At 44.2% G+C, this 13,037-nt stretch overlaps 1 protein-coding gene and 1 long non-coding RNA gene across 3 annotated transcripts; one reads left to right on the top strand and one right to left on the bottom strand.

Moving 5' to 3' along the window:
• Positions 1-5,603: 5,603 nt before the first annotated feature.
• On the bottom strand, positions 5,604-8,377 carry LOC9269567 (uncharacterized). 2 transcript variants are annotated; one of them, XR_010735062.1, is made up of 4 exons: positions 7,959-8,377; positions 7,385-7,464; positions 6,602-6,771; positions 5,604-5,944 (listed from the first exon to the last, which is right to left on the bottom strand). It is a non-coding gene; the product is annotated as an uncharacterized lncRNA (long non-coding RNA). The 2 variants fall into 2 exon arrangements; XR_001548565.3 differs by lacking the exon at positions 6,602-6,771.
• Positions 8,378-11,601: 3,224 nt separating this feature from the next.
• LOC107275535 (agglutinin-2) lies at positions 11,602-12,264 on the top strand. Its single transcript, XM_015755653.1, has one exon. The coding sequence runs from the start codon at positions 11,602-11,604 to the stop codon at positions 12,262-12,264; it is 663 nt and encodes a 220-aa protein (XP_015611139.1).
• The last annotated feature ends 773 nt before the right edge of the window (positions 12,265-13,037 follow it).

Here is a 13,037-nt window from a genome sequence, read left to right as displayed (position 1 = left end):
CGAGAAGACCAGCCGCCGCGCCGAGAGGGTTAGGGCCAAGGCCGCCGCTGCCCCTGCCTCTGGGGAGGACAAGAGGGTAGCTGCTTGGACACCTGGGGCCCTACAAAGAGCGCCTGTCGCATTGCCGGTGATGGCTGGAGCTGCGGCCGTCGGCGCCGTCGTGGCAGTTATTGCCGTGGTGATCTTTCTCCGCCTCAAGAGGTAAACAGGGTTCACTATATCGGTTTAGTGGTTTTGATCGGGGGTCACCGAAATCCTGAAATTTCAGAAATTTCGGTCCGAAATTTCCAAAATTTTGAACAAAATTTAGTTGAATTTGAACAAATATTACCCAAATTCATGAAAAAATTGAAAAATTCAAAAATTTTGGCCGAATTAATATTGTTTCGGAGGGGACCGAAATGACCGAAATTTCAGAAATTTCGGTCCGAAATTTCCAACCCTGGAGGTAAACCGGTGATCTAATGCACAGGAAGTTTTGCTCTGCTGCGACAGCCTATGAAAGATTTGATGATTTTTTTTTGGTGATGAACTGATGATGGTAGAGTGCTGGATGAGAATATATGACTTCTATGAGCTAGTTGCTTAATAACCTACAGAAACATAGGGATCTGAACACTTGTTATGTTCCATTCCTGTTTTTCCTTTTATCATTCTACCTGCTTCGGTGGTGATGCTAAATGTCTGAAACAATTTGTGATGCGTAACTGAGGAACGCCGAATGGTTGCTGCGGCTATGCTTGTTCTCCATTCTGAGATTCTCATTACTTCTTACTTTCTTACTGATGGTTTGCAGTTTGCATATCTGGAGATGTGCCCATATATTGCTTGATGATTTTGAGATATCCTGTTTTAATGAATGGATGAAATGAGCAAATAAATCTGTTGCCATATGTCACAGTTGCTGCACGGCCCCCCGCGCCCGCCCTTCCCCGCCGCCGCCGCCCAACTCCTCCACCGGCGGCTGCCGTCCATGCCCAGGCCCGGGTCCACCCCGCCGATCGCGCCCCGCTCCGCCACCGACGGTCGCGCCCACCTCCTTCCCCGATGGCGGTGGCGGCGTGGGAGGACGGGCGTTACTAGCGAGCGGCGGTCCATGGCCGCAGATCGGCGGTGGTGGTGGCGGCGGCGTGGGGAGAGGCCCTCCTACTCGCCGCCGCCTCATCGCCCATCACCGGCCGCCGGACTCCCACCTCCTCCACCGGCCTCCTCCCCCGCCATCAGCCCTGCCCAACTCTCAATTGATGAGAGAAGTGAGAAAAAAAAAGAGGAGAGAGGAAGAGAGGTGGAGAGGTGAGGGGGAAGAAGCTGACATGTGGGACCCACGTGGGTCCCACGCTGAGTCAGCTGCCACGTCGGATAAAACCGGAGTCAAAACTGTCGAGGGACCTAGTTTACACTGGTTTTGTAAGTTGGGGGACGTGTTGTATCTGGTCTTGCGGTTCAAGGACGATTTTGTAACTCAACGACAAGTTGAGGGACCTCCGGTGTACCTTTTTCCAATTCGGATCGTCGTGATTAGTTGCGATTTTGATGGGTCTAAATGGGCTGAGCTGTTTGTTCAAGAACTACACATAAGTGGGCCTAATATTTGTGGGTCAGTGCAAGAAAGTCTAATTTATGTTTTTAAACTGTAAAATCGGGTATAATTCATCCTCCGACTTCTAAAATCTGTGTAAATTAAGTCCATCAGCTGTTTTAATAGCGGTTTTAGCTGGCGTACGTAGCACCAATATGACAAGTTGACTTACTTACGTTGTTCCTATGCAGTGATTATGTGACGCCTACGTGATATCATAGAATCCACATATCAGTGTGCCTCTCTTCTTCCTTCTTTCCCTTCTGGCCACACATCCCCCGTCCACTACCATATCATGAGTCCGCCGCTGGCATCGCCCTATAATGTCGCCACTTGTAGCTATTCGTCTCTTCTTACATTCTCGCTACCTTGACGACCCATAAGACGAGCACCACAGCAGCGCAATAGGTTGTCGTGCCCGAGCGGACGCAGCACGCAATAGTAAACTTATCTTTAGGAGTTAGGACTGGAGTGGAGTTGTAGCACAGTCTAAAATCACCTTCGCCTCTCTAGTTCATTTTATGATAGCGCTTCACCTAGCTCCGCTCTTATTTTAGGTGGAGCTAAAACTGTTTGGTTGAGAACTGTGCCAAACAGACCCTAAGGTTCAAAATTTCGGATTAAAATTTTTTGAAATTACTTTGCCTGATTTTTTTTGGATTTTTTCATTTTCTTTTTTATGAATTGCATGCACGTGTTAGTTAAACACAATTTTTAAAATCATTTTCCCCAAAACTACATACACAGTCTATGATTCTACTAGGGTAACCACAATGTATATAGCAAAAATAGCCCATATAGATGGGACCCATATATGAACTATAATTATTGTTATCTTCACAATGTATATAGATATCAACTAGTATTAGAAGGAGAGAGGAAATAGAGACAAATAACATATCCTATTACTATAAAGATATCTCCCACTAACTACTTAAGCTTAACATGCAAAGATGCCACATCATCATCCACTAATTAACAAGATGCCACATCATCATCCACTAACAATCATCACATTTAAACATGATGCAAACATGCTATATCTTTATAGTTTTTATAATTTAAGAGCTTTTCAAACACAAACATGTTAAATTATCATCCAACATAATTCACATAATACTTCAATGTATATGTTTTATGATATCTTATATACTTATAAAGTTCATCCTCACTTAGTTAGTGCTTAAATGATTAATCTATGGTCCAAATTATCTTTCTCCTTTTCCCTCTAATTAAGTCATATCACATCAATTGTTTTTAGCCTTTAGATGATTAATCTACGGTCCAAATTATCTCCCTACTTTTCTTCTTCTATAAGGTCATACCACCTTACTTTTTACGTTTGAATCACCATTGTACATACTATTTAAATTTAAATTATCATAAACCACATTAATTTACTTAACTGATGTTATCTAGCTATCTTACACATTATTTTTTTTATTGTTATCATACTAAATTCCCGCAGCAATGCGCGGGGTTTCACCTAGTTTTATTCTATATGGGCAGCCCATATGCTTATGGGTGGCTTTCACTATTTTCTTGCTATGGACTTATGGCTGAGTGGAATATTTTATTGCTTATGGACTAGTTTTAGACTACATTGTGGATGCTATATTTGTTGCGATTAAATCTTTACAATGAGATCTTGCTTGATTATATTCATGTGAAAAATAAATATATATTTCAATCACTAAAATTTTATGTTCCACTTTGCTAGAAGCATAGCAAATGTTCCAATTAGAATTGGACTATGTTGCACGTAGTATTATTTAGATGTTCCGTTAGTTACTTTTGTAAATGATGCGTGTCTTATTTATTTAATGTTCCAATAAGTATTTCGCAATGTTTCAATAGTTATAGCTAGATGTTTTTTTATTTAAATATAGTTATGTTAGATTATACTTTGAGCAACTAATATATTGATGCAAACAAATTAAACTACAGTTCTGATAAATAGTTTAGAAGAAATTAAAACATAGTTTGAAGTTTGCTTACTATTTTGTTAATTAGATGGAAGAGAGAAAAAAATTACAGCAATGCATACACTTAGTGCATGTGCATGTTACATGAGAGAAAAATAACAGCCAATACTCAGTGCATGTGCATACTACTATAAAAAAATACTACTCCATCTGTCTCCTAATATAAGAGATTTTGATATTTTACTTATACTGTTTGATCACTCGTCTTATTCAAAAAATTTGTGCAAATATAAAAACCCAAAAGTTATGTTTAAAGTACTTTGGAAAATAAAGTAAGTCACAAATAAAATAAACAATAATTCTAAATTTTTTTTAATAAGACGAATGATCAAACAGTAAGCAAAATGTCAAAATCCAGTATATTAGGGGACGGAGGGACTAGCACGGAGCAGATATATATGATGTCCTATTTTATGCGAGATCGCTAATTAGCGATTGCCCGCGGACGATCTTTTTTTTTCACCATTTTTTTGGCACCATATATTTTTTTCTTTTTATATACCTAAAATTTATACATCTAAAGATTACACACCTAAAACTTATAGGTAAAAAGTTTATATACCCGATTCAAATTCGAATTCGGATTTAAATATTTTTTATATAGCATATTTCTATACATGAAATTTATACGTACGAAGTTTAATGTATATATTTATAAGTGTAAAGTCTATGCATATGAATATATTTTTAAGAGTATTAGATTTTTTCTATTTTGTTTTATTTTTCTCTAACTTGTTTTTTTTAAAAAAAATATGGTGCATTAGAAATGAGAGAAGGGCGTGTTAGCGGAGGGGCGGGGGTGCGTGATTGTTGTGGGCGATCACCCGCCATTAGACCTTCACGATTTTATGTCATTCATCAGCCCTTCGACGTCTAGTCGTCCCCATCAATTGGAAAAAGTACATCAAAGGTCTCTCATCTTCTCATCGTATTACAAAACCGTTACTAACCGCAGAACCAGATATATCTCATCTCTCATTTTACAAAACCGGATAACCATGGGTCCTTAGGCAGTTTTGACTTTTGACCCAGTTTTGTCCTACGTGGCAACTGAGTTATTGTGGGATCCACATGGGCCCGTACGTCAGCCTCTTCTTCCCCTCCCCTCGCTCTTCACCTCTCTTCCTCTCTCCACGGGCGGCAACTGGTGAGAAGAAGTGGGCCGGTAGGCCAGTGCGGCGTGCGCGACCAGCGGGGGAGGAGCTGGGCGCGGTAGGCCGGCTGGTGGGGATGTGGCCGACGGGGCAAGGCAGGAGAGGAGGAGGTCCAACGGTGGCGACAGAGGAGAAAGGGACTCTCCACACCAGCCGCGACTCCAGGTGCGGAAGAGCTACAAGTCACTTCGTTTCACGGCCCTCCCCACACTACCGCCGCCACCACAAGCCACCACCGCCAAACGCCCTGAGCTCCTGCGAACTCACTGGCGATGGCGACTAGCGGCGGAGAGAGGTAGGAGCGGCTGGAGCGAAGAAGGCCCGTGGGTGGTGAAGCGCCGCCACCCTCACCGACGACATGGCGAGTGTGATTCCGGAGAGTGAGATGGGTGCTGGCGATGGCCGACGAGCAGCGATGGTGGTGAGAGAGAGAGAGAAAGAGATGGCACTACACCATGACATAGTGCCTATGGCAGTGCAACTACCCTAGAAAGTTGTTTCTGTGGCAGCTCATCTGCCAGGAAAAAGCATTCCCGGCACTAGTTAACTGCCCTACAAAGTCCTGTAGGGAATGCCTTTTGCCGGCAGGTATCAAATCCCCGGCAGTTATCTGCCGTAGATACTCTAAAGCTTTCACGGCAGATAATATTGTCTCCGGCAGTCATCTGCCCTAATTACTGAATAGCTTTACCGGCAGATATTTGGATGGTCAGCAACTTATCTGCCCTACAAGGTATACATCACCAGCAGATAGCATGACACTAGCATATTTGCATCCAACAGAAAACACGGATTCCATTGTCCACACACAGCAACAAACAATTCAAACATCTTTGATACGATTTCTTCTATCTACAAGTTGAGACCAATTCAAGGCTTCAATTATTTGAATACAATACATCAGTTCACAGTTATTAACACATTCCAAATATATTACAACCAAGTCAATGATACAAGACCATGTTGGTCCATACAAGCAATAGTCATCTTTAGCTATCTCATAATCATTCCAAAGCTCACTGAAAACTTCACAAAATCCAACTAAATTTACAAACGTATTCAGAGATATATGTTTTTAGAATTCATTGTTACAAACATATTCACAGACATATGTCAGAATCATAAATTTTTCATGCTGACAACCAGCTGAAGAGGTGCACAGATCAAGACTTGCAAAAGATGTACTCATCTTCAGAGCAATGTTCAGGCATTTTCCATTCTGGCAGCTACAACAGAACATAAAAAACTCTTTAGCTCCAGGTTCATTTAATAATAAAAAAGCTCCAGGTTATCCCTAACCAGGGCACTCAGGGCTTCTCCTAGCTCGACAAAAGATTAGGCCTGCTATCTAAATTTGAGAAACACATGCAGATAATAACTCATTTTTTGTCACACATACACATAATATCACTGATTTCACTTATATCACTGATGGTTCATAGCTTCTGTTAACATGAAAGAGAAACCATTTTTGTTTCCATGCAGCAACCATGATTAGTGGTAATGACAGTAAATGGATAATAATATGGATTGGTGAAACCCTTTCGAAAAAAACCGTGCCATTTGATTAAATAGACGGTAAAAAAATGGATAGGATGAAAAAAAAAAGTATTTTGTGAAGACATTGAAGGATAGAATGCAGCTGTTCAAGGAAGAAACTTACAGTTGATTTAAAAGCATAAATATGTGCATAGAAGCTATATATTCTATCCGATTAGTTACATGAATAGTTCAAGGAAGGATAACATCATGGTTAATTTTGAGAAAATCATAACTCTATCTTCAGATTTGTGCAGAACCTTGTTGAAATGGGGTCATTAGGGATACATAGCAAACATTCTCTGTTGAAAATCTGATATGATTAAACTGAATATTCAATGTACCAGATTATATTTGTGAATAACTGGAAAAAAAGACTTCAGTATATCTCCATGCACACAAATGCTGTGGGATAAATTCAAGGTCAACAGCAGTCTCTGTATATGACTCAAATAGGGGGATAAAATCAATATTCTCAAAGATATATGGCTGTCCCTAGAGAGCAGTAGAAACCCTGAAAAAAATTGACAGCTCTATCAGTCCTATCAATAGAACAGGTAAAATAATACCTGAGAAGCTATTAGCTAATAGAAAAGAGCCTTCAATAGTAGACTAAACCTTCTAGCTAGTGAGATATCTATCAGTGCATTAAATCAGTAAGAGATAGCATTACAGCTATGTGCACTTTGTCGTAAGATATCTATCAGTACATATCATTCAGTTTCAGGGACATGCTCAAGTTCAGAGAATCATTAAGTACTTGTTTTCAGCAGTAAATTTAGATTTCAGACACTTCCAAAATGATCTGATTTTATTCTTTTACTTAAAAGATTAGGACAAATATGTATTAGGTAAAGATGGTTAGCAAAGAAACCATGAAAGATTTATTAACCAGTTGTTAAAGCTCAACTTCATACAAAATTATAATATAAAAAGCATGAACTTCCATAAATAATCTTCTTTGTACCAAGTAGAAAGCCTGCTAAAAGTTCCAAATTGACTGGTCTCTACCCCCGAGAAAATTAAGCTAGAGTTCTATGGATATTGGATAGCATTTTCACCATTAATATTGTACATGCATGTCCAAATTGACATCTAAGATCATAATTCAGTTAAGAAATATGTACCTCTAGTATTTAGGCATTCATTGAAGGGTCATCGAGGAAGTGTACTAATTTATGAAGTCTCAACCATATCAAAGTAGGATCTGCATTAGAAAGAAAAACCAGATCACATTACTCATTTCCAAGGCTGCATTACGAGAACTCCAAGTTATTTCAAGGCTCCAAGTTATTTATTTGGCTCACTTTTTACCTGAGTTTTGTTTCAGTTCTTTTAGCTTTATTCTTATAGCTAGCAAAGGAAGAGCAGGCCCTCAGGATTCTATTTCAACCAAAATATTTAAGCTCAGCGCATTGTTTCAGCATTTTAAATCAACTGGCCTATGATATAAATTGGTTCTGCAAGCTTAAGAAATATAACAATCGTTAATGCTGACAAGTTGGTTCAACCCATCAATCATTTTACATCAGTAATAACAGCATGGACGAAAACGAGCTAACATAATTCCTGACAGCCTGAACTGCAACATCAAGATTTACATGAAGATATGAACCAAAACAGTGACCTCACTGGCTTGTCGCAATCCCCTCACGCCCAACCGTAAATCAATCGATCCAGAGCAACAAAAACTATAGTTACCTCGTGGGCGAGGTTGGGAGCGGCGAGGGCGCGAGGCCGGCGAGGTGGACGGGGAGGACTGCGTGTGACGGCGACGGCGGTGGCGCCGATATGACCGAGGACGAGCGTATGCCGGGCGATGTGAGGAGGAAGGCGTGCGACGTCAACGCTGATCCGGGTGACGCGGCCTGCGACGGCGAACTTGCGGCGGCATGGACTCGAGCGGGGAGGGGCGGCGCGTCGGTCGGCGGGGACAAGATTAGGGTTAGGGTGAGAGGGTTGCACGATTTCGGGATAAGAAAAGGAAATCACGCGATTGAGATCGGTGGCGGCGAGACGACGGATGCAACAACGGCGGAGCGGCGGCAGTCGAGGGCGGCGGCGACGGCGGTGGCGCCGCGTGAGAGGGAGAGATTAGGGTTGGAGAGGGGGGCGCGATTGGGGAGGGGCGGCGGCGCGTGAGCGATTAGGGGGGGGGGGGGGGGGGGGAGGGGCGCAATCGAGGGAGGTGGGACGTGGAAGCGATCTGGACCGTTGGGATTTCACCGAGATGATCCTGACCGTTCTATAAGAAATGAAAGAATGAGTTAATGAGTGATGAGTGAAACTATTTGTTGAATTATAGGGTATAAGATAAGATAAGATAAGATAAGATAAGAAGATTTATGATGATAATTGAACACATGAAACAATCCTATTATACATGCATAAATTCATTCATTCATGACGAATTCGAACACTAACAAAAACACGAAAACTAACCAAATTTCCAACCCAACCCCATCGATACACGACGTGTTCTAATCAGTTTTGGGGATATAATCAAGTCATTGATAAAAAAAATTCACATATCCATCCATGAGGAAAAAAAAATCAAACCACAGATTTGGTATAACCCGAAGAATTTCACCTGAACAAGGGGATTTCCTCGGTGCTTCCTTGATCTCAATGCAGTGGGTTGTGCTGAAGAAGGATAGGCGAAAGAAGAGGAGGCGGCAACGATTGGGAGGAGGTGGGGAGGAGGCCAACGAGCAGGAGAGGCATCGGGGGTGGAGGAGTGAGGAGTCGATGGCGGTGCGTGGAGTCAAGGTGGTGGTGGAGTCGAGGGTTTTGGAGGCAGCGCGGATGGAGTGGAGTGCAACGGCTGAGTGCGGAGGAGTCAACGTCGCAGAGGGGTGGAGCGCGTGGTGCGGCGGCGGTGGCACATAAGGGTGAAGCACTAGAGGAGGCGGCGGAGGAGGTGGGGAAGATGATGGAATCAACTGCAGCGATGGGAAGGCGTTGGGCGGAGGAGGAACCAGCGTGCGGCGGCGTGCAGGTGGAGATGACGCGGATGAGGAATCGGGTGCGGCACGATGGGAGTGGAACCATGTGCTCCGCGGATGTTGGGCCCACGAAAATTTCCATGCCTTGGAGCCTTGCTCGGCCTGCCAATATTTTTGGCCCGCCAATATTTCCTCAAACAGTTCACTGTGAATTTGATTTCCCAGTAACTAAATTCCCGGCAGATAAAGTGATCTCTTAAATTATCTATGGCAGATCAATTGACATGTTATATTTGTCCATTGCCGGCACTTAATTTGTTGTCCTATTTTTTTAATTCCCGGCTGATGAGATGATGTCCAAGATTATTGCCGGCACTTGATATATTCCCGGCAAATAATTCGCTACTAACTTCATTTTATTGCCGGCAGTTAAGTGCCATGAATACTAGGTTATGGTGTAGTGTAGATGTGGCAACGACGACAATAGTGTGGATGGATGCGACGCTCCTCGTCGGGCTCGTGGCACCTGGGTGGTGGCGTGGATGGAAACGGCGCTCCGCGTCGAGCTCAAGGCAGAGAGAGAGGGAAGTGAGGGGAAGAGCGGCGTCGGCGGCGGCATCCCTTCACGCGGAGGCGACAGAGCGAAGGATATGGAAGCTAGGGAGCATGATGACCCGACCGCCGATGTGGAGGCAGCGGATCGGAGAGGATGTGGACAGGGCGAGCGTGAGTCTCCATGGCAGCCGTCGTGCTCCTCCCACGACTAACGCGGCTTAACCCATCTCTTTGCGACGCCAGTCAAGCTCGGTGATGCCGTCGCTCGTCCCCCGCCACCCACCAACTGTGCCTAGCGCACTGGCCTGCCAGCCCAACTCCTCTCCGCCGGTTGCCGCCCGTGGAGAGGGGAGGAGAGAAAGGAAGAGGGGTGGAGAGGGGAGGAGAAGAAGAGGCTGACGTGTGGAGCTCACATGGGTTCCACGCTGACTTAGCTGTCATATAGGATAAAGCCGGTGTCGAAACCGCCCAAGAATTTAAAGTGACTCGGTTTTGGAAAATGAGAGATGAAATAAATCTGGTTTCATGGTTGGGGGATAATTTTATAATCCGATTACAAGATGAGAGACCTTTCATGTACTTTTTCCCGTCAATTAGACTTGAGGCGGGCCGTACTTTGATGGGCCTAACGCTAGCTGAAGAGTCGCTGACAAGAAGACCCGGGCTCCCCGCCGGCCGCCGGTGGATCCACACCTGTAGCGGCTCGCCCCACATCGCGCACAGGATGTGTTCGACGAATTGCCTGACCGGGACAGCGCCTCGCCTATACGCATCGGACCTAGCCTTCCCCCGGCATGTGCACTCCCGCGCCGTGCAGCTCGGGCTTTTGCTACAGCACGTTCGTGCGGAGTGTTCTGCAGCTCTGGTACGCTTGTTCGGGCGGCGCAGGGAGACAGGCGCCACCCTTGGTGATTGTGAGCTCGGTATCTCTCCTCTTCCTCTGTTAGATATGTCTCGTCATTACATGATTCGTCTTGTGCTGATTTCTGTTGGATGTTTATGCTAAACCTGAAAAGTTATACAGAGAGACATGTTGGAATATCACTGAACATAACAACTGGAGATCATTTTTGTTTTACTACCCCAATTTTAAAATGTATAACGCCGTTGACTTTTTCATAACGTTTGACCATTTATCTTATTAAATTATAAATATGTAAAATTATAGGTTAAGATTATATTTTATTTGATAATAAAATAAGTCACAACACAATAAATGATATCTATATAATGTCTTTAAATAATATAAATAGTCAAATGTTATGCGAAAAGTTAACGACATCATACATTTTAAAATGGAGGGAATATGTTGTTGGAGGGCAAGCTCTCCCAGGAATTCTTTGATTCATTCAGATTTCATCATTATAACAAGCAATACAACAACAAGATGACTCAAAGGATGAATTCTTTGCATCTCTCCCATCTCCACAAGTACTACCTTTTGGCTCCATTTGCTTGTCTTCTTTGGCCTAACTGGTTTCCTCCACAGCTGCATAGCTCTGTCAGAAATTAATTTCCTAAGCAGGGTCCTTAGCAAGTAGATTGTACTTTGCATGTTATAGAAAAAAAAAAGAGGTCATTCTACATTAATTGGATGTCACTTGAAGCCGGTTATGTCTCCACAATGCAACATTGTCGCAAGCGTTGGATTATGCGATAAGACATATTGCATAGCCAACTGTTAATGAATGGGTTTGGGCCAATTGTGAAATGCTAATATATAGTCAGCCATTATTTGGAAGGCTTCAAATAAACCTGGTGACTGGTGAGCCGGCCGGCCAGCCAGACAGCTACCCCGCTGTCTTGCAAAATTATGGCTATAGCAGTTCTCCCAAGCATCAGCAATGGCAGCAATGAGCTCTCATCGCCTTCTATTCACACAGCTTCACCTCTGCAACTCGCTGTTGCTCATCCATGTTCACCATGCTACCTCACTCAACTTCAGATTTGACTTCTCCGAGCCTGGTTCCTACTGTACCCCAGGTTCAGATATCGCCTGTGCTGGCGATGCCTACCCCTACGCCCGCACGATCGAGCTGACAAAGACCGACATCAGCGACCGAAACCTCCGCAGCATCGGCCGCGCGTGGTATGCGCGGCCGGTGCAGCTCTGGAACAACACCACTGGTGAGGTGGCCAGCTTCAGGACCACCTTCTCCTTCCAAATCAAGCCGGTCAACCTGGACGTCAGCGCTGACGGTATGGCCTTCTTCCTCGGGCATTACCCGTCAGGCATCCCTCATCGCAGCTATGGCGGAAACCTCGGCCTCTTCAATGGCAGCAGCAACAACAGGAACGCAACGGGCACCGCTAGGATCGTGGCGGTCGAGTTTGACACCTACATGAACAAGGAATGGGAGAAGGATGGCAACCATGTCGGGATCGATGTTAATTCCATCGTCTCCGTCGCGGCGATCTCACCGGACAAGAACTTAACAAGCGGCAACACCATGACTGCCGAGATCAGCTACGACAGCAGTGCAGAGATACTGGCAGTCACCCTCTAGATCAACGGAACCTCCTACCATATCAATGCCAGTGTGGAGATTATGGATACCCCATATCTACATGGCAGTTATATTCTAGCTGGGTACAGGTGTCGCGCCCCTAATCTAGCACCGCCGTACAACGGCACCTGACAGGAGCGTGTCGTGGGAAAAACGGCGCGAACCGCTTCCTACGAAACCGCGATCTCAGTACCAGTCCCAGGACATAGCGCTGGTACCCACGGTGACAAATATGAATCATTGCAATACTTAAAATAAATAGAGGACTTATTTACCTTAACTTAGGTTGCAGCTCAGACAGCCCGAGAATGCAACCGACGACACGGACGAGGCGAACACCAACAGCAGCAGCAGCGGAACCAACGGCCTAACACCCAACACCACAGGCAGCTGCAGGGAACTAGGACGAAACCCTAATCTTTACTTCACTTCAACTTCATCTTCGGAGCTGACTGAACTTTATTTATATAGAGAGCAAAGGTGAGTACTTACGTACTCAGCAAGCTAGGGGAACTTAGGTGGTTAATGCAGGCTTCAAGGGAAGGCTGTTATTTTGCAAACAGTTTTGTTTTCAAGTTTTCAACAATCTAAGTGTGTGCTTTCTACAACCAGAGCGAGACAAGTCTCAGCTCGGTCGGGAGGTGAGAAGTAACAAATTTATTTATCAAGATTTGCACAACTCCTAGAGTTGGCTTCAAATCTGGTTTTTCCCAAACCAAACCAATTTTCCAAACTTCCCGATAATAGTGGTCCCCAAACGACCAATCACTTCC

This window comes from Oryza sativa, chromosome 9 (genome assembly GCF_034140825.1).
Source record: "Oryza sativa Japonica Group chromosome 9, ASM3414082v1".
NCBI lineage: Eukaryota > Viridiplantae > Streptophyta > Magnoliopsida > Poales > Poaceae > Oryza > Oryza sativa.
The sequence above is the reverse complement of the archived record's forward strand: the minus strand, read 5'-3'. Positions and strand labels throughout refer to the sequence as shown.

Coding starts and splice junctions, on each gene's coding strand:
- LOC107275535 (XM_015755653.1), top strand. CDS start 11,602: ATGGCAGCAATGAGCTCTCATCGCCTTCTATTCACACAGCTTCACCTC.